This window comes from Zootoca vivipara, chromosome 9 (genome assembly GCF_963506605.1).
Source record: "Zootoca vivipara chromosome 9, rZooViv1.1, whole genome shotgun sequence".
NCBI lineage: Eukaryota > Metazoa > Chordata > Lepidosauria > Squamata > Lacertidae > Zootoca > Zootoca vivipara.
In genome coordinates, this window is record NC_083284.1 from 6,333,271 (window position 1) to 6,354,817 (window position 21,547).

A 21,547-nucleotide genomic window follows, 5' to 3' on the forward strand; every position below is an offset into this window, starting at 1 on the left:
TTTTTTAAAGACTAAAAAAACCCTCTATCTATCTGATCTGCCACATTCTTCCATGAGGGGTTTGCATTTCACTCGTGTCATCAGAGCAAACTCAGCCACCACTCAAGAACAAACTCTGGATGCATTTCCAAGACAAACAACCTCGACCACAGGCTGGAGTATAATAGGGAAAGACATACCAAACCTAACAAAGGAATTATTTTTGTACGCAACAGCGGCGGCCAGGATTCTGGTCGCCAAAAGTTGGAAAGAAACAGAGGTCCCTACAATATGGGAATGGCAGGGCAAGTTACAAGAACTGGTGGAAATGGCCATTCTAACCAATAACATACAAGGCAAATCAAAGCAAAACTTTGCTGCAAAGTGGGAAAAATATAAAATATATGTGGAAAAATATTGTAAAGGAATATTACCTGTACTAATGTCGGATTGAAATCTAAAATGTGGCGGGACGGTAGAAATCTTGATAGCAAAATATTGGTGCACTAAGAAATATGAACGCATTTGATATTTGACATAGATAAGTGCATGGTGTTACGTACGTTCAAAATTAAGACGAATAAAATGCATCGGGGAAGGCAGGAAGTTTGAGGAATGAAACAAAATTAATATAAGAGGTAGTTAATAGGCCCACCTCCTTATCCCACTCCTTAATGTTGAGGGAGAGGATGGTGGACGGGCGGGGTTGGGGGAGGGAAAGGGAGGGGTATGATTGTTTTCATTTAATGTATTGTCTTTTCTTTTTTCTTTTTTTTCTCTTTTTATTCTTGTTAACTATTGATTTTTTTGTAAAGATGGTTTTGTATTAATGTTGTATTTTTATTGAAAACATACATGTACATATTGAAACGTTTTGCAATAATAATAATAATAAAGGATGAAATCCTTTATTCCTATACTGTATTAGATGCACTTGAAGCCAATTTAAAAAGAAGTACTGTATACAGTGGTGTTACACAATTGTTTTTCCATTATTGCTATCCCGATAGCATCTAAGCAAGAAATTCATCAAGGTGTTGAACTGTTGATGAAAGCATACCCAGAAAATAATATTGACCTGAAACCTATTGATGAACTTTTGCACTTTCACCTGTACATGAGACAAAGCCATAGGCTTACAGCAGAGCACTCTCTGTCTCATGCAGACCTTTATCAAATTATATACAAGGAAAAAATTCAGATGGCCTTTCCTAATACGGAAGCAACTTTGCGGCTATTTCTTAGCTTTATGGTCCCTAACTGCTCAGGAGAGAGGAGTTTGTCAAGACTCAAAAGAATTAAAAGTGAATTAAGGGTCACGACGTCTCAAGAGAGGTTGTCCACGCTGAGCATTCTGTACATTGAAAGTGACAAATTTTGATGAAGTTTTCTGATGTCCTTTAGAGGAGAAATTGAATTGCAGAATTTTAAATACCCATCCTCATTCAAGTTTGTTTATAACACTCTTCCATTTTCTTCTGGCCGTGGGGGTAGGGGATTGGGAGGGGCCTCACAAGTGGAGGTTTTTACTCTGCAAACTATACGTCGGAGTCCTGTTCTGGATCATATTGAGTAGAATTCCACGACATGACTATCGTGAACAGGACAAGACCGACCGAGCAGGCTGCAAAGCTGATTTCAGAGCCAATCCTGCAGCAGTTTCGGCAGCTTTTGGGCAAACCCTCCGTCGGGAGAATAACTCTCCAGCCAGTCTCCGGCCAGTGCGCGCTCCCAGGCGCCACCCACGTGGTGGTGTGTCTGTCTGTCTGTTTAACCACCCCCACCCCGCTCCGCTCCGAAATCAGCAACTGCACTTTCCAAACGGATTTGACAAGCAGCGCAGAGCGGAAGCCGAGCGACCATTGGGAGGCAGGCGCGGGGCGGGCTTAGAACGATCCCCGGGAATCTGCGCGCGCCGCCAAGGGCCGGCCTAAGGCAACTGTTCTTGCTGAGTCGGCTGCTGGTTACTTCCCAACGCTTGCACTTCCTTTCTTCTGAATCCGGATTCTTCCTCTGGAAGCGTGTGGAGACCAGGTAAAAAAAGAGGCGTGCCGAGCCACCTTCCTCTGCATGTAACTCTTTCCTCGACTTGGAGAGTTGTGGGATTTATTTTTATTTTTTTGGCCCCGCCATATATAAACTCCCACTTTTCCCTCTTCCGGGCTCACTTTGCCGGGCAGGGCCTATGGCAAGGGAGCGGGGGTTTCCTGCCCCATCATGCATCGCCGCTTTCCGCTGTGGATAGGCAGTGCGCTGCAGTGTGGGTATGCAAGGAGACTGTTTGCGTTTTTCGTCATCGGGGATTTCCCGCGGGAATTTCCAGCGGGACGGGGCGTGGGAATAGATAAGAGGCCTGTTCGGGCGACCGCGGGTTGTTAACCCCTCCCAGGGCCCTGGCTGCCCTCTACCTCACGCCTCACCCACCCGCATTCAACTCAAAGCGTGGCTAAGGATGCAACCCGAGCCTGGGAGCAAGTGCCGTATAACTCGATGGACTTACTTCTGAGTAGACATTCACAGGTTTGCGCTGCGCAGGGAAGGTAGCAACGGGGGTGTGCCTTTACCTCTCTTGCATAATGCAGCAGGTGTATATATCGCTTGCTGTCTGGGTGTTTGCAGAGAGATGGGCAGAAAGGGGTTCCCGATTGCGCGTGCAGGAAGCAATTATTCCCAGTACCGTAACTGGGACTTTCTAACCAGAATGCCAGCAACGGGACGTTGCAAGCACAGGCTCCATCTGGATATCTCAAATTGAAGTCGCTGCATAAGAAAAACCTGATTTTCTCCATCTGCTTTCACTCTTCTTCTTCTTCTTCTTCTTCTTCTTCTTCTTCTTCTTCTTCTTCTTCTTCTTCTTCTGTGATCACTCGTAGCCGAGTAAGATGGTCTTCCATAAACACGATTTTAACAATGGGTCTAACTAACTGTTTTTTTATATATGAAAAAAATCAAACCCCCAAACTGCTGGGAATTGCATTTCTCTTTTCTTCCACTTCCTGGAGGTGAGGGCCGAATTTGTGAACCTTTCCAGAGGATTTCTTTTCTAGCATTGCAAATAAACTGTTACGTGCCCCTGCTCCACACAGTCTCAGAGTGGTGAGAAGTTCCAGAGGTCCCAGAACTTGCCACAGGAGTGGAGATCCAAGTTCTTAACTTAGCTCAAAGTTGTCATTTGAGCTAGCCAGATGTTTAACTGAGAAGCAAATCACAATCAGTCCATCATTTTTAAAAATAAGACTTGAGATCCGTCTTGCCCAAAAATGGCAACACTAGACATTCCGTTTTGGCAACTGCAACCTTGCTTTAAGGAGCCATTTGGCACCTAGCTCATGTATCTTGAGTTTCTAACACTGCCTTTTGGACAGCCCTGCGCATCTCCCACTGCAATCCGGAGCCCCTTTGTTAGATATGAGCTGCTTCTTTCACAGATAGCTCAGTTGGTGGAGCACAAGATTCTAAATCCCCGAGTTCTGGATTTGAGTCCCACATTGGACTAGATGACCCTTGTGGCCTTTTCCAACTCTACAGTTCTATCTGTGATTCTCCTGGTTCTAGGTGCTGACTGAACATGGGGTTTGCTGAGGATAAAGTGAAGGAATACATCAAGGACCACCAGTGCGACTTTCGATGCATCCGTGTCCTTCCGATGCTCGACCGTCTCCACTGCCTCACTGAAATAGACAAGGTAACTTTCCCCCAATTTCCCTGCTCTTGTTGGTGCCAGTGTTTGGATTGGGGAACTGCCCCTTGAGAGTATGCCCAGGGTAGTGTCTTTAGGCCAGGCATCCCCAAACTTCGGCCCTCCAGATGTTTTGGACTACAATTCCCATCATCCCTGACCACTGGTCCTGTTAGCTAGGGATCATGGGAGTTGTAGGCCAAAACTTCTGGAGGGCCGCAGTTTGGGGGTGCCTGCTTTAGGCTGTGGGAATGCTGTGGATAATAGGAGAGGATATATTGATTAAATATATCCTTCCTCACTTATGCTAGTGAGCTAGTAGCAGAGCACATTCCCTTGCAAGTTGCTGGAAACGAGTTGCTGGATTGATTACAATCATTTGAGTTGAGCAATCCAGTCTGGCTTGTCCAGATTGGATTGTTCCTGGCAAATTTCCCCTTTAGTTCCCTCTTAAAAACAATATGACACGACAGTCTTCTTTTAAAAGTGATGGTAAAGTTTACTTACATTCAGTTCACAGTGTTGTCCTGAAGGCAGCCTTTATCTTGTAGTTGCAGGTACATGTGTAGAGAAAAGAAGTCTGAGCTAGGCATCAGACTTTCTACCTTGTGGCTTCCATCCTCTGTCGGGATGAGCCAGAAGGAAGATGGCAAAAGAGCAGTTGCAAGAGCCAAAGGGACAAAAGAGAAAGAGAGGAAGATGGTTGCGTGACTAGCGCCTTTATAGGCTCTGCTAGGGTCACGCCCATCTACCTGGTCACACACAGGGGAAGGATGCTCCAGAGCATGTATGACAGGAAGTCCTCCCTGTCTGGAGCAGCGTTCCCCTGTGTGTCCACTCTAGGAAACAGGAAACATTGCATTTGACTGCTTCACTGAATGATACATCCCACGTAGGCCACAAGTTGGGGAAGCTCTCCTCTCCCCGCCCCCCCGGTTGTCAGGGAGGGCATTGTTCAAAATTTCCCAGGCGCATTTTGCACCTGGCTATCGGCCACTGGCAATTGAGTGGAGATGCGCAGGCTCCAGGATGGTGCCAGCCGTCTCCCCCATCTGAAGGTGCATGCCTGGGGATCCTGGGATCTGGTCTGTTTTCACACACTTAATAACACATCCTTCAGAATTCCACCCAATGTATTTTAATTTGCACAGTCAGAATGGATTTCAGGAACCGAAAAGCCATGTTGAAAAAAAATCTTTAAAAACTCATAATAAAAATTATTTAAAAAACAAACTATGGCTCTCGAACTGTCTGGCCCGAAAATGGCAACTAGGAATTCCGCTTAGGTGAATTTAACCCTGGTTTAAGAAGCCATTTTGCCCCTAGCTAACATAGCTGAGTTTCTAATACTGGAGGAGGGCCATAGCTTGGTGCAGGAAGTTTGGGAGAAAAAGGGAGCAAGAGGTGTCCTGATAGAAGTTTATAAAATCATGCATGACATACAGAAGAGATTTTCCGCGGGGGTCTTGTAATACTAGAATTTGTATGCATGCAATGAAGCTGAATGTTGGAAGATTCAGGACAGATAAAGGACTTCTTCATGCAGTGCATAGTTAAATTGCAGAACTCGCTCCCACAGAAGGCAATGAGGGTCACCAACTTAAAGGTAAAGGTAAAGGGACCCCTGACCATTAGGTCCAGTCGTGACCGACTCTGGGGTTGCACGCTCATCTCGCATTATTGGCTGAGGGAGCCGGCGTATAGCTTCCAGGTCATGTGGCCAGCATGACAAAGCCGCTTCTGGCAAACCAGAGCAGCACATGGAAACGCCGTTTACCTTCCCGCTGTAGCGGTTCCTATTTATCTACTTGCATTTTGACGTGCTTTCGAACTGCTAGGTTGGCAGGAGCTGAGACCAAGCAACGGGAGCTCACCCCGTCACAGGGATTCGAACCGCCGACCTTCTGATCGGCAAGCCCTAGGCTCAGTGGTTTAACCACAGCGCCACCTGGGTCCCTGACTTCAAAAGAGGATTAGAGAAATCCATAGAGGAGAGGGCTATCGATGGCTGAAACCCAGGACGGCAATGCTCTGTCTCCACAGCCTCCACCTGCAATATGCCACTGCGTGAAGGCACCATCGCGCTCTAGCCCTCAAACCAGTCCTGCGTGATGTATTGATACATTACCTTTACATTCTGTTCGGATCACGCTCCCCCTTCAGCAGTACAGACTTGTTTTGAAGCCGTTGCAAAGTTGTTCTGGGTATTGCAAGGTAGCAGGTGTGTCTGTGCTTTTGCAGGCACCCAAATTACGTTGCAAACCCGTGGTTCTCATTATTACTGTAGCTATTTAATCGTTAATTGTGGGAGGGTTTTTCTTGCTGTGGGACAGGCATGTCTAAACCATTCCTGTGGCTTTCTGAGATGTAGCGACGGTCACAACTTGGACGGTTTTCAAAGAGGCTTCGACAGATTCATGGAGGAGGAAGCTAGCGATAGCGACTATGTCGGAGGCAATTTGCCTCTGGATACCAGTTGCTGTCACCCTTGGGTCAGATGTTTGGGCTTTCCAAAGGCATCTGGTTGGCCACTGTGAGAACAGGATACTGCGCTGTATGGGCCTTTGGCTGGATCCAGAAAGGCACTTCACACATGCATCCATTCAACTCCATGTTGAGAGCTCTGGTCAGGAGATGCTGACTGGAGACCAAGCTGGGGGACTTTCTGGCATGCGCGGAATATGCCGTGGGAATCCCAATTTTAAACTTGTCCGGGGCTTCGGTGATGCTGTTCTCTCTCTCTCTCTCTCTCTCTCTCCCCTCTCCCCTCTCCCCTCTCCCCTCTCCCCTCTCCCCTCTCCCCTCTCCCTTGTTCCTGAGCTTTGCATTTTCATGTTCCCCATTTCCGCAGCAAGAAATTAAAAGGAATTACGACAGGGAAGGGAACGACCTGACTGTGTGGGAGCTGTTTCAGCGTCTCCAGACGAGGAGGGGCTGGGTGCCGATCCTCATCAAGGCTCTCGAGGAAGAGAACCAAAGGGATCTGGCGAGGGAAATCGAAGAAGTTTACGACCGTTGGCGGCTCCGTAAGTTACCTTTCCTCCTTTTGCATTTAACGTATCTTTTTTTGCTTCTTAAGAGCAATGGAGATCGTCAGCTTTGCAAAAGGGCAGTATATAATACTCATAAATGAATGAATGAATGAATGAATGAATGAATGTGTAAACCGGTGCTCTTCTTTTCCGGGGGCAAAAGATTTGCAGTTGTTTTGATTTAGACCATAGAACCCTGTGTAATAATAGACCGCACTCCCTTTTCCTCTTGGATTTTTTATTATTGACTCTGTAAATCACATAGCTGTACCCTATAATTCAGGCATAGGCAACCTTGTCTCTCCAGATGTTTTGGAACTACAACTCCCATGATCCCTGACCACTGGCCCTGTTAGCTAAGGATCATGGGAGTTGTAGTTCCAAAACATCTGGAGAGCCAAGGTTGCCTATGCCTGCTATAATTCCTTATTGGCAACTCTGACAACTTTTCTCTTTCTTTCTTTCTTTCTTTCTTTCTTTCTTTCTTTCTTTCTTTCTTTCTTTCTTTCTTTCTTTTATTTTTAAATCCTGTTTGTTATTAAAATTCAGTACAGTCATACCTCGGTTTAAGTACGCCTCGGATTGAGTATTTTCAGTTTAAGTACTCCGCGGACCTGTCTGGAACGGGTTACAGTGGTACCTCGACTTATGAACGACTCGACAACCGAATTTTTCGACTTATGAATGGGGGTAATGGTCGCGCGCTTACGAATGTTTCGACATCCGGGGGGAAAACGCAGCGGTTTTAGATAGGGATTTTTCGACTTATGAATTTTTAGATAGGGTTGCTTCGACTTACGAATTTTTCCGTTTCCAATGCATTCCTATGGGAAATCGCGTTTCCAATGGCGTTTTTCGATTTACGAATTTTTCGACTTACGAAGGTGCCTTCGGAACGGATTAAATTTGTAAATTGAAGCACCACTGTAATCCACTTTCCATTACTTTCAATGGGAAAGTTCGCTTCAGGTTAAGTACGCTTCAGTTTAATTACAGACTTCCAGAACCAATTGTGTTTGTAAACCGAGGTACCACTGTAATCAATATTTGGAAATAATGGAAAAAGAAAGTAACCTCTGTGCTGCTGGTTGTGTCCTCCTCCAGCTCCTCGAAGGAATGCGCCGGGAGTTGCTGCCTCACCAGCTGTGGTGAATAGCCCCCAGGTGCCAGCTGTGAATCCCAGCCCACCCTCTTCTGACATGCCCCTGCCAGTCTATAGTGGAGTCCAGCCTCCGTTGCCCACAGGCATCTCAGACCCATCCTACTTTGCCACAAACGCAGCCTCTGAAGACGTGCCTGATTACAGCACTCCTGTTCAAGAAACTGAACATCTCCCTCGGAGCCCTGAGGTAAAGCCTAAGACTGGTTTCTCTTCCCATGCCTTTCATAGAATCATAGAGTTGGAAGGGACACCAAGGGTCATCTAGTCCAGCGTTTGTCATTTTCATATATATCTATTAGGAAAAAAGATGGGTTAATGAAGCAATTCTATATTCTTCCACTGCGCTGATGAAGAATTCTACGGGTGCACCTGGGGAAACCCGTCCACAGGTCCTCAGCTCCTGCTGTTGCCTCACCCCCACAGTTGTCTAACATGATTTGTCCAAATAGTGTCCAAATCAAGGGAAGGCCTTGGCCAGACCACACCTGGAATACTTTTATTATTATTATTTATTGCGGGGGAAACCCAGCCAGATGGGCGGGGTATAAATAATAAATAATAATAAACATCAATTTATTATTATTTATTATTTATACCCCGCCCATCTGGCTTGGGTTTCCCCCGCCACTCTGGACGGCTTCCTACAAATACCAAAATACATTAAAATATCACAGATCAAAAGCTTCCCTAAACAGGGCTGCCTTTAGGTGTTTTCTAAATGTCAGGTAGTTGTTTATCTCCTTGACCTCCGATGGAAGGGCGTTCCACAGGGCGGGCGCCACTACCGAGAAGGCCCTCTGCCTGGTTCCCTGTAGTTTTGCTTCTCGCAGTGAGGGAACTGCCAGAAGGCCCTTGGCGCTGGATCTCAGTGTCCGGGCTGAACAATGGGGGTGGAGACGCTCCTTCAGGTCTATAGGACCGAGGCCGTTTAGGGCTTTAAAGGTCAGCACCAACACTTTGAATTGTGCTCGGAAACGTACTGGGAGCCAATGTAGGTCTCTTAGGACCGGTGTTATGTGGTCTCGGCGGCCGCTCCCAGTCACCAGTCTAGCTGCCGCATTCTGGATTAATTGCAGTTTCCGGGTCAACTTCAAAGGTAGTCCCACATAGAGCGCATTGCAGTAGTCCAAGTGGGAGATAACTAGAGCATGCACCACTCTGGTGAGACAGTCTGCGGGCAGGTAGGGTCTCAGCCTGTGTACCAGATGGAGCTGGTAGACAGCCGCCCAGGACACAGAATTAACCTGTGCCTCCATGGACAGCTGTGAGTCCAAAATGACTCTCAGGCTGCGCACCTGGTCCTTCAAGGGCGCAGTTATCCCATTCAGGACCTGTGCCCAATTCTGGGCAGCGCAATTTAAGAAGGGTGCTATCAAGCTGGAAGGTGTGCATAGAAGGGCGACCAATGTGACCAGGGGTCTGGAAACCAAACCTTATGAGGAATGATGGAAGGAGCTGGTTGTGTTTAGCCTGGAAAAGAGGAGACTGAGAGGAGAGGCGATAGCCATCTTCAAATATCTCAAGGGCTGTCACATGGAGCAAGCTTGTTTTCTCCTGCCCTGGAAGGTAGGACCTGGACCAATGGCTTCAAGTTACAAGGAAGGAGATTCCGAATACCTTTCTGACAGTAAGAGCTGTTTGACCATGAGATGGAAGGAGGTGGACTCTACTTCCTTGGAGGGTTCGAAGCAGAGGTTGGATGGCCATCTGTCATGGATGCTTTACCTGAGATCCCTGCATTCTGAGGGGCCAGGCTAGAAGACCCTTGGGGGTCCCTTCAAACTATACAATTCCATGATTCTATGATTTGTTTTTTTCAGGCCAAAGGCAGTGCCAGAAATGGAGGCCCTTCCACGCCTCCCCAGAGCAATGTCGTAGCTGCTCCCGCTGAGGATGCCCGAGCCACTCCGAGTCGAGGCCGCCTTGGAGAGGCGCCTGAGGAGGTTTTGCCAAGCAACACACCAGCGTCCTCAAGGCCCGACGCGGGTCCTTCGGTGCAGAACTGGGACAGCCGCCAGTCCCGTCCCGTTTGCGTGAAGAATGGCTATTTTGGGAACAGGGCTCGCCCCGTAGACAGTGCTGTTTTCCCAGGGCTGGCTACGCCTCCTGATGCCGGAATGCCTGGGAACCAGCCAGTGGAAGATTACTACTCCTCTCCTGACAGCAGCTCCCCACTGGCTTCGGGGGGTCAAGGCAAAGCATCTCTGAGGGAGCAGAAGATCCAGGCCTTGCGGGGCTATCAGAACGAGGATGTGCTGGACGGTCCAGAGGACGTAGGCCGCAACATTGCCTCCTCTGCCCCAGTGGGGTTTGGAGCGAGCCCAACAGATCGCCTTCCTGGAAACGGCCAGGGAAGAGGTAAGGACGTGGTACGGTTTCAGTCCCACGCGGCAAAAATTGCATAAATTGCTGTGATCCAGACTCACAACCCTCTTTTTTTTTTAAGAGATTTTTATTGATTTCACATATAATCACAATACATAACTTTGTATCTTCTTATTAACTCTCTTGGCTCAACAGAGCCTAAACGACTTCCCTCCCTCCCACCTAATTGTTTACAAAATTAAATTTTACTTTTTTGCATTTCACTTCTTTTCCTATTCTCATTATATTACTACTTAAGAAATTACTCAACCTGAATAGTTAACTAGTTCATCTTACAAATCTTCAGATAACCCTGCTAATGATGTTAATTCCTTATAGTTGTCTTTCGATTACCGTATAATATAAATTTGTTCCAGTCCTTTTGGAATACTGGATCTCACTGGCTCCGGATTCTTCCCGTCAGTTTCGCCAGTTCTGCAAAGTCCACCATTTTTTTCTTATTTTGTTGGTACTTCATTCTGTTTCCATTTCTGGGCTAATAAAATTCTTGCTGCAGTTGTTGCATATAAGAACAATTTTTTATCTTGTCTCAGTATCTTTTTACCCACAATACACAATAGGAAAGCTTCTGCTTTTTAACAAAAGTGTTTTTAAACATTTTCTTTAACTCATTATTTATCATTTTCCAGAAAGCTTTTGCCTCTTTACATGTCCACCACATGTGGTAAAAAGTACCCTCCTTTTCCTTTCATTTCCAACAATCATCTTTTGTTCTATACATTTTAGCCAATTTAACTGGTGTTAAATACTACCTATACATCATTTTCATAACATTTTCTTTAAGCATACTGCATGCAGTAAAGTTAATACCTTCCTTCCATAACCTCTCGCATTCTTCTAACTCAGGCATAGGCAAACTCGGCCCTCCAGATGTTTTGGGACTACAGTTCCCATCATTCCTGACCACTGGTCCTGTTAGCTAGGGATGATGGGAGTTGTACTCCCAAAACATCTGGAGGGCTGTGTTTGCCTATGCCTGTTCTAACTGTCTATTACAGGCATCCCCAAACTGCGGCCCTCCAGATGTTTTGGCCTACAACTCCCATGATCCCTACCTAACAGGACCAGTGGTCAGGGATAATGGGAATTGTAGTCCAAAACATCTGGAGGGCTGAAGTTTGGGGATGCCTGGTCTATTATAACCAATGTCTTTAGCCCAGAGACTCACAACCGTCTTCTGGGCTAACTGGCTGGTGCCAACCATTGCAGAGCTGCTTAGCTAGGGAACCCTGGGAAAGGAACGGATGCCTCCTTGGCATGCAGAAGGTCCCAATTTTAACCCTTTGCATTCCTGCCTGAACCTCCTGGAAGAGCCACTGCCAGTCACGTGGAGGCAGCACTGCGATAGGCAGAGCAAGTGGCTATATTGGACTTTTCTGGGAAGAAGCATTGGTTGATAAAGCTGCTCTGGGAACTGTAGCTCTGCGAGGGGAATAGAAGCCTCCTAACGCCAGCATTGGAAACTCGGATACATAAGCCCGGTGCCAAATGTCTCCTTAAACCAAGGTTGCCGTTGCCTAACGGAATGTCTAGTTGTTATTTGGGGACAAGGCGGCTCGAAAGTTGTATTTTTTTTTTCCAAACAGTTGACTGACTGATTGATTCACAGTTAAACGTCTGACTAGTTCAGAAGACAACCTTGAGCCAGGTTAAGAGCTTTCAGAGCTTGAAGAAGAAAAGACACTTGATCCAGATATACAGTGGTACCTTGGTTCTCGAACGGTTTAGTAGTCGAACAACTTGGAACCCGAATGCTGCAAACCTGGAAGTAAGTGTTCCGGTTTGCAAACTTGTTTTGGAAGCCAAATGTGCTCCGTTTTGAGTGTTACGCTTCCGATTTGAGCGCCACACTTAGGTTTTGAGTGTTACGCTGAGGTCTGTCTATTTTGCTATTTATTTTGTGGCTTTTCTTTTTGTGTGTGTGTGACTGTGTGGAACCCAGTTCACCTACTGATTGATTGATTGATTGGTTGATAGTGTGACTGCTGTACATTGTTCATGGCTTTCATTTTATGGATGAATGGTCTTGTTAGATAGCGAAATTCATGTTAAATTGCTTGTTTTAGGGGTTGTTTTTTAAAGTCTGGAACGGATTGATCCATTCTGCATTATTTTCTATGCCTTGGTTTTGGAAGGCTTTGATTTTGGAACAGGCTTCTGGAATGGATTAAGTTTGAGAACCAAGGTACCACTGTATCGGCTTATTCTTACCTCTTTTTCTCAATGATGACACAGATCATTCATAACATGAGAATATTCTTCAGAACTGTGAGCAGAGCAGTGGTGGGGTAAGCAAAGACAATAAACAACAATTAGTTATAACTAGTCATTCACTGTTCCTGGCTCAGGCTGCACAGAAGAAGTCTTTTGGTTCCTAAAATCCATTCCAGATAAAATATAACTGGGTGGGGTATTAGTGCGTGAGACTTTTTCTGCTGTACTTTATTGGAAGGAGAAATATAATCATTTCCTTAAGAACAATTTAAACAATTTATTTAACTAAAACAATAGCATTATAGCATATGTATCCATGTTTGTTAACTGACGTGGTTAAACGGTTGTTGCTGTTGTTTTTTTAAAAAAACAGACTGAGTTTTAGCACACATGAAACACTTTAAACAAATCCTTATTTCCTGATGAATAGCCTTTGGACTATAATGTAACTTAAATAGAACACTATCTTTAGAAAGATTTTTTTCTCCCAAAGCATTTTATTTTAAAAATCCAATTTAAATCCAAAAAATCGATTTAAATAAAAAAAAAAATCTGATTTTTAAAAATTATTATTATTTTTAAATCATTGATTTTTATCCACACTGATGGACAGCATCCCATGTGCCATTCAGTAATTGCATGCGTTCTTCCCATGCAGGTCCCCGCATTCCTGTGAAGGTTGCTGCGCCAGTCTTCTCAAATGCAGATTTTCTTGACAGCCCTCCTTCTGGCAGCTCCCAGCTCCTCATTAGCCCTTCAGACAGAGGACAGACTCACTCCATGCCCAGCACTCCACCTTTAGGGCAGAGCCGACCTCCGCCTTCCAACTTTGACGGTTCCTCCTCCACCGCCGTGATCCCACCTAACTCGCCTCCCCGGCTTTCGGCTGCTCCAAGCGACACCTTTAAAACTCCCATTCAGGGTGGAGGTTTGACTGACACAGCCGCCTACCAGGTGGCGCCAGAGCAGGTAAGCTGGTCCACGCTTCTGGGGGTGCGGAGCTTGCAGCCGTGTTGTTGCAGTCACGGGGAACGAAAAAGTGAAAGGCTGGGGAAATTGGGAAACGAGGAGCCCATCGCTCCCATTTGAGCACCTAGCCCGCTCTGGCCGGCAGCAGCTCCCCAAGGTTGTTGGTTTTCAGAGCAACAACCCGTCTCCATCACTTTGCAGCCGATCCCCTCCCGGAAGGCTCGGGCGTGGGATGTCACCAGAAGCGCCCCACCTCTCCTAACATGTTGCCAGTAATCTGCTCCCGCAAGCCGTCTGGCCCCTGCGTTCTGCACTAGTGGCAGCTTCAAAAAATACCTGGAGGGCATCCCTTTGCTTCTCCCTGCTCTAGAGGCCCTGGTTTCTGAGATGCTTCCACTGAAGAAGCCAGGGGTTGCACATTATTATTGTTATTATTAATCTGATTGGACTGTCCCAGCCACGTGCTACAAATCTTGTGCTCTGCATCTGAATGCATGGAATCATAGAGTTGCAAGGGACCCGGGGGGTCCTCTAGTCCAAGCCCCTGCAATGCAGGAATTATCGAACTCTTGTGGGATAAGTACTGAAGGGGGAATTACCGGTGGAGGGGGATGGACAGGAAGGCAGGCAAAGAAGTGTGTTTTTCTTACCTATTTTCTTGTCTCCTGCAGATGATCCAGCCCTCTGCTGTGAGTGGAAATGCCGCGGATTCAAGGCCGAGTACGAACAAAGTCTTTCGCCGTCCCAGAGATCGCGATGTCTTCTCTACCAATCACGACGACGACGAACCCTGCAAACCGGGCGTTCTGCGTTTAGAACAGAATGATGTAAACACAGTGGGATCACACGATCAGCAGCTGAGTGAAAAAGAGACTGATCCTGCGTATTCAGGGAGGTCAGACAGGCTTCGTGTCAGTGGTTTTTCTCTGGGCAGCGACTCTTTGATGATCAGCCATCCCAGCTCGTCCGAAGAGAGACGCTCTGGTCCAGCCGATGTCGCTGTTCTGGGCAGGGATGGAGTCCGCGACGCTTCCCGTCAGCTTTCACGCGGCAACCACCAGGGTGGCGATGGTTCCATCCGAACCTTCACCTTCAAAATGGAGCAGAGCCCTAGTGTGGATCTTGAAGGAGCCCCTGGTTTGCTTGGCAGCCCTGGCGAACAATCTCCGGGTGCCTTGCCCATTTCAGAGGACAGGCGGCAGCCAGTCAAAAGTGCCAGGCCCCGCTTTAAAAGTGCGAGGGATTCCCTCCCCAGCGAGAGAGGCGATGGACCGTGGACTTCACGCAGTTATACGTGGCTCCTCGCAGGGTGTGCCGTGGCGGTGGCGGTCGTGGCTTTTGCACTTTACAAGAAGAAATAGGAATCTGGGGAGGGAAGCAAGAAAAGAAAGGAGAGTTTCTGTCCAGCTAAATAGATCAATTCCTTCCTGGGCAAGCGTTGAGATCGCCATCCCTCCTCACCCAGTGCCTCTATATCAAACGTTGACTCCTAGGCCAAATATGACCCCCAGGACCTCTTTATGTGACCCATAAGGACTGTCAACCCTCTTCTGCACCCTCATTGAATGCTCTTTCATGTCTGGAATGTGTCCTTGAACTAGAATAACAATGCCTTTGGATGGGTAATCGATGGGGGAAGGTCCGTGTGCGAATAGATATCTCTGCCTTGCTAGCGGCTTTGTTACCTACTGTATAAAAGCAAGAGACAGAGCAACACGTGTGTCCCAATTTTGGTGATGGTTCTGCCCCCGACAGGTAGCCCCTCCACTTGCATTCTATGCAAACACACTCACACGCAGAGCTTTGCTTCTGTTTTAATCCACTTCCTCCGCGGGAGGAAGCTATTCGCCGTTCACCAGTTGCCTTCCTGCACGCTTCCTTTGCATACCTCTTAAGAGAACGGGGCTTCTCTTGATGCAGCACATGTAACCCACTCCCAGGGGTGGCCCCTGATATGGGTGGCTTTACAAGAGTAGTAGGCAAATTCATGAAGGAGGAGAGGGCCATCGATGGCCACTAGTCAGGGTGGCCGTGCTCTGGCTCCGCAGAGCAGCAAGCAAAATCGGTGAGAAGAAGCAGGCAGGCGTAATGCATTTTTTATGTTGCAATATTAATGTACCACTTGATTTTAAAATCCTCTGAAGTAGGACTGGGCAATGCATCGATAATATAGTCCAAACCTGGTTTCAAGTCCATATCACACTACAATGGAACCTTGGTTCCTGAACTTAATCCGTTCTGGGAGTCTTTGATTCCCAAAACAGTTTGAGAACCAAGGCATGGCGTCTGATTGGCTGCAGCAGCTTCCTGCAGCCAATCAGAAGCCATGGAAGCCGCGCCGGGCGTTTGGCTTCCAAAGAATGTCCAAAAACCGGAAAAATTACTTCTGGGTTTCATTCAGGAGTCAGAACATTTGGCTCCCAAGGCGTTCGGGAGCCGAGGTTCCACTGTATCGGTTTCTTAATTTTTGACCTGGCAATATTTTGCGAATCATGACGTCTCTCTGTACGTGTGCTATCCCAAAATCACAATGTGGGAGAGACTGTGAAGCCAGCCAATGCCTCTACATAGCTCCATCCTTTTCAGACATTGTGATGTATCGGTCTATCGTGATGTTTAGCTGGCGATATATCGCGATGTTGAAAACCAGATACCGCCCAGCCCTACTCTAAAGCGGTTTGTATAAAATGGTATAAAGCATTCAATAATAGTAACAATAAATACAATTTGTGTGTGTGTACAATGAAGGCACCTTCCTGGCATTAATAGGCAGGGAGGTACAGAAGGCAGGTGCTGCCATACTAAAAGACCAAAAGTGTGGAACGAACCTGTGGCACTTATAAAAGTGCCCATTCCACAGATCAAAGTGGAGCAGTGGACACACATTGGGCAAAGTAAGCTAACAGGGCAATAAGTTGAGCCAGACATCTTGGAGAGTGAAGTCAAATGGGCCTTAGAAAGCACTGCTAATAACAAGGCCAGTGGAAGTGATGATATTCCAGCTGAACTATTTAAAATTTTAAAAGATGATGCTGTTAAGGTGCTACACCCAATATGCCAGCAAGTTTGGAAAACTCAGCAATGGCCAGAGGATTGGAGAAGATCAGTCTACATCCCAATTCCAAAGAAGGGCAGTGCCAAAGAATGCTCCAACTACCGCACAATTGCACTCATTTCACATGCTAGCAAGGTTATGCTTAAAATTCTACAAGGCAGGCTTAGGCAGTATGTGGACCGCGAACTCCCAGAAGTGCAAGCTGGATTTTGAAAGGGCAGAGGAACCAGAGACCAAATAGCAAACATGCGCTGGATTATGGAGAAAGCTAGAGAGTTCCAGAAAAACGTCTACTTCTGCTTCATCGAGTATGCAAAAGCCTTTGACTGTGTCGACCACAGCAAACTATGGCAAGTTCTTAAAGAAATGGGAGTGCCTGATCACCTCATCTGTCTCCTGAGAAATCTCTATGTGGGACAAGAAGCTACAGTTAGAACTGGATATGGAGCAACTGATTGGTTCAAAATTGGGAAAGGAGTACGACAAGGTTGTATATTGTCTCCCTGCTTATTTAACTTATATGCAGAATTCATCATGCGAAAGGCTGGACTAGATGAATCCCAAGCCGGAATTAATATTGCTGGAAGAAATATCAACAACCTCAGATATGCAGATGACACAACCTTGATGGCAGAAAGCGAGGAGGAATTAAAGAACCTTTTAATGAGGGTGAAAGAGGAGAGCGCAAAATATGGTCTGAAGCTCAACATCAAAAAAACCAAGATCATGGCCACTGGTCCCATCACCTCCTGGCAAATAGAAGGGGAAGAAATGGAGGCAGTGAGAGATTTTACTTTCTTGGGCTCCTTGATCACTGCAGATGGTGACAGCAGTCACGAAATTAAAAGACGCCTGCTTCTTGGGAGAAAAGCAATGACAAACCTAGACAGCATCTTAAAAAGCAGAGACATCACCTTGCCGACAAAGGCCCGTATAGTTAAAGCTATGGTTTTCCCAGTCGTGATATATGGAAGTGAGAGCTGGACCATAAAGAAGGCTGATCGCCGAAGAATTGATGCTTTTGAATTATGGTGCTGGAGGAGACTCTTGAGAGTCCCATGGACTGCAAGAAGATCAAACCTATCCATTCTGAAGGAAATCAGCCCTGAGTGTTCCCTGGAAGGACAGATCGTGAAGCTGAGGCTCCAATACTTTGGCCACCTCATGAGAAGAGAGGAATCTTTGGAAAAGACCCTGATGTTGGGAAAGATTGAGGGCACTAGGAGAAGGGGACGACAGAGGACAAGATGGTTGGACAGTGTTCTCGAAGCTACGAACATGAGTTTGACCAAACTGCGGGAGGCAGTGGAAGACAGGAGTGCCTGGCGTGCTCTGGTCCATGGGGTCACGAAGAGTCGGACACGACTAAACGACTAAACAACAACAAGCTAACAGGGATGCGGGTGGCGCTGTGGTCTCAACCACTGAGCCTAGGGCTTGCCGATCAGAAGGTCGGCGGTTCGAATCCCTACAACGGGGTGAGCTCCTGTTGCTCGGTCCCAGCTCCTGCCAACCTAGCAGTTAAACTTATTGCCCTTCATCCAAAGAGCATAGAAGTACAAAATGGAAAACACAAAATACCTATCACAATACCAAAATGAAATACAGGACGCCGGCGTGGCCCTGTCGTTCAGGGCCTCGATTCTAGCTTGCAGCAGAATATGTGCCCGCTTGACTGCTTAGATGTGCAGAACTGCCACTTCTATAAGTGCTACTACATAAGATTAGTTTCTTGCAGGCAAGAAATCGGTCCTTCAGTGTGCATAGCTGCTAAGTTATCCCTTTTTTACAGGGATTTTCCCTTATGCTGAATAGGCTTCCTCACGAGAAAAGCGAAAACTTGGCAGCTATGTTCAGTGTGGCCGAGCCGAGCCTTCAGAACTCCCCGCCCATTGATATTGGGCGAGTGCCTCCACCGTACTGCTTTTAATGCCTGCTAAAAGCCTATTTGATCTGGGAAGCCTACCCAGGCTCGACATTTTAGCAGGTGTAATTTGTGTGGGTTTTTTTAATTACTGATTTTATTTTGTATTTGTTTTTTATGTTGTTTCTTTTTAATGTTTCCGTTGGTGTTTTCAATGAATATTTTAGACTGCCTTGCTAAATTGCTTAGGGGTCTTTTGTTCTACTAAGACTTTTGGTTAATAAAATAAATATAAGCGTGTCTCCCTCTCTCTGCGTGCTTTTGGAATTCTTCCCAAGGTGGCAGTTGCAAAGAAGTGCTCTTCTCTGAACTTTTCGTCCGGTTGGATTTCTGCTTTTCCCAGGAAAAGGCTTGTAAGCGGGAGTCACATGAGCAATTCCATCCTAATTCTTTTTGCAGGTAGCATTCTATGGAAAGTCTTTCCAGGTGATATCAATGGATCTGTCCTTCTGATGGTTTGGGCTGCACCAGATGCCTTCTTAAAAATGCAATTAATGTTCCGTAGTGGCTAAGACCTAGTAAAATAGCTGCCTCATACCGGGTCAGGCCTATTCGTATTGTTCCTGCGACAACTTCATCCTTGTGAGATCTTGTGAGATTTTTTTTTTAAAAAAACCTACATCCCTAAAGTCCATTAGCCAGAGCTGGTTACAAAATGGTGGCTCAGCCAGCTGGCCAGATCCTACGGCAAGAGCCGAGAAAAAGGATGCCTTTGAACAGATGCTCAGTTTGGGAATCTGATCAGTAAAAGAACCAAGTCCTGAATCCACGCTTGCTGTTCCCACAAGCGTTCGTTCATTTATTTCAACAAATGATATACCATTTAACACCCTGTTCTCTAAGCAGTGCACAAAAAGGCTCAGACTATACAATAAAGGTGTAACTGGTTAACATCAATTCTGCTTTTGCTTTTCTTCTTTGGCGATCACTCAGCAGAGTAAAATTGTCTTCTATAAACACGGTTTTAACAATGAGTCCATAAGTGACTGTGGAGGCCATTTCTGGATCCACACGTCCTTCCACAGTGGGGACATAGGTTTCCGGGTGGGAGTTGATCATGGTGAGGGTTTGCCAAGCGTGCCTTCCTCTTAGCACATTTCTCCCTCGCATCCTGAGTTCGAGAGTCTTCAAAGCCCATGACACCTTTGGTAAAGGCTGTTCTCCAATTGGAGAGCTCACAGACCAGTGTTTCCCAGTCAGTGTTTATACTACTTTTATTTTTAAGATTTGCCTTGACTTGAGTCTTTAAACCTCTTTGTTGACCACCAGCATTACGCTTTCCATTTTTAAGTCCTTTAGTGAGACACAAGGAACTCTGTAGGGCACTGAAGTCCTGCCCTCAAATTTATTCAGCCATCTTTTATTTCAATATATATCTGAGATTTTACCAGGCAGTGCATTCTCTGTAGAACTTTTAAGGACCAGCGGTGTAATTGAGAAGGAATTCCAGAACTGGGGCGATGATGCTAGCTGTGAATTTATTTATTGCATAAAATTTATATACTCCTCGATTGTAAAACAAAAACCTCAAACCAGTTTACAAAGATAATAAAACAACATTACCAGTGAAAAACAATCATTCAAAACAAAGTAAAAATCAGCAATAAACAATTCATTTTAAAGCAACATTCTACATGTCTTGAGTAGGAAGTTGGAGAATGATGAAAATCATCAAGCAGAGACTAGATACTATTTCCTTTTTTTATGGGGTTCCTGTTTCACACTGGGCAGTTGCATCTCTGCAAGATGGTTTGGAATTCTAATGCAAAGCCGAACGTTACATTTCAGCAGGCTGCAGGGGGGGTTGTTGTTTAGTTACAGCTCAGGGTGTGTTTTGTGAGTTGAACCTGCAGTTTCTTAGACGCCTGCTCCTGCATTTATTATTAGTATTATTATTTATTGGGTGACCCACTTTTGTAATTTTATCAGCGGCACAACCAGACAATGACCCAGTTAACGGGCTTCCAAGACAAATACTGACTCTGATAGACCAGCACTCTTGGAAACTGAATGGCATTGCCAGGGAGGGGAAAAAGAAAAAGCAGCAAGTCAGAAGGTTTCAGCTAATGTTTTGGTGATTCCAAATAATCTATGTAAGTGGGTCAGTAGCTTAACGGGCACATCTATGCAGGGACATTCATGAAATATGGGAGGGGTGGGTGAGTTAAAATCTGTCAGTGAGGCAGCAACATGCATTTTCAAGACTATATTTCAGAATGTCTGCTTGCTCTCTCTTAATTCAAGAAAAGATATTTAGTACATAGAGTTGCCATATTCCCCAAAGTGAAAATCTGGAAATCCCGCCCCCCAAAAACACATTTTGGGGGGCTTTTCTTGGATTTTTAATTTTTAAAGCATTTTTTTAAAACAGAAAAAAAATCACCCTACTTGCCATACACCCTGGTTTCCCCGGATATTTTGCCCATTCAGCAAAAATCCGCCCGGGTGCCATTTTGTAGCCCGATTCACGGATGTGTCCAGGAAAACTCGGGCATATGGCAGCTCTAACTTAGGAAAGCTCTTTTCAAATCTATTTTATCCTATTTCCCAATATAATAATAATAATTTATATTAATTTATAATATAATATAATAATACCCAGTATGAATCAATGGAATGTACTGCCATCTAAGCACGTGTAGGATTGCATCATTAGGGGCACAGCAGTGAAAAAGCCTTGCTGAAACACTGTGGGATTTCCTTCTGAGCAAACATGCATAGTCAGGCAATAAAAAATGGCTGTGTGGTAAAGGAAACCTAATCTCTGTATTGTTCCAATTTTAGTATATGTGCTGCCGAAGCGTGCCAAAGGAAACCAATGAAATAAATGAATCTTCTGGACCAATATAAGCTGAACAATGCAGACATATGTGTATAATGGTGCAGGCCAACATACAGAAATTTAAGCCGCTAATGGTTTTCCTGTAATGAAGACTAGCGGTGGTTAAAGATTTAGGTCCTAGATGTCTGTGGAATGGACTACTATTCAGAGCACAGGAACAGAGCTAGTAATTAGAAAAATAAATGTGATAATCATATCAATATTTTCAGCTTGATGTTGCAAATTTACACAAGGTATCTCTTCCACCTTCTCTTATTTTTCAATAGTTTTGTAAATTCATATTTCTAAAAGCTATATTACACAATT

General features: G+C 45.7%; 1 protein-coding gene across 2 annotated transcripts; it reads left to right on the forward strand.

Annotated features, from left to right (window-relative positions):
- Nucleotides 1–1,485: 1,485 nt before the first annotated feature.
- On the forward strand, nucleotides 1,486–18,639 carry MAVS (mitochondrial antiviral signaling protein). Of its 2 annotated transcripts, none has more exons than XM_035103099.2 (7): nucleotides 1,486–2,013; nucleotides 3,535–3,664; nucleotides 6,510–6,684; nucleotides 7,795–8,039; nucleotides 9,673–10,210; nucleotides 13,110–13,420; nucleotides 14,092–18,639. In XM_035103099.2, exons 2-7 carry the CDS (start codon nucleotides 3,548–3,550, stop codon nucleotides 14,779–14,781), a joined length of 2,076 nt encoding a protein of 691 aa, XP_034958990.1. In that variant the 5' UTR covers nucleotides 1,486–2,013; nucleotides 3,535–3,547; the 3' UTR covers nucleotides 14,782–18,639. The 2 variants fall into 2 exon arrangements, with proteins under 2 accessions (XP_034958990.1, XP_034958991.1); XM_035103100.2 differs by lacking the exon at nucleotides 1,486–2,013 and adding an exon at nucleotides 2,042–2,499.
- Nucleotides 18,640–21,547: the final 2,908 nt, after the last annotated feature.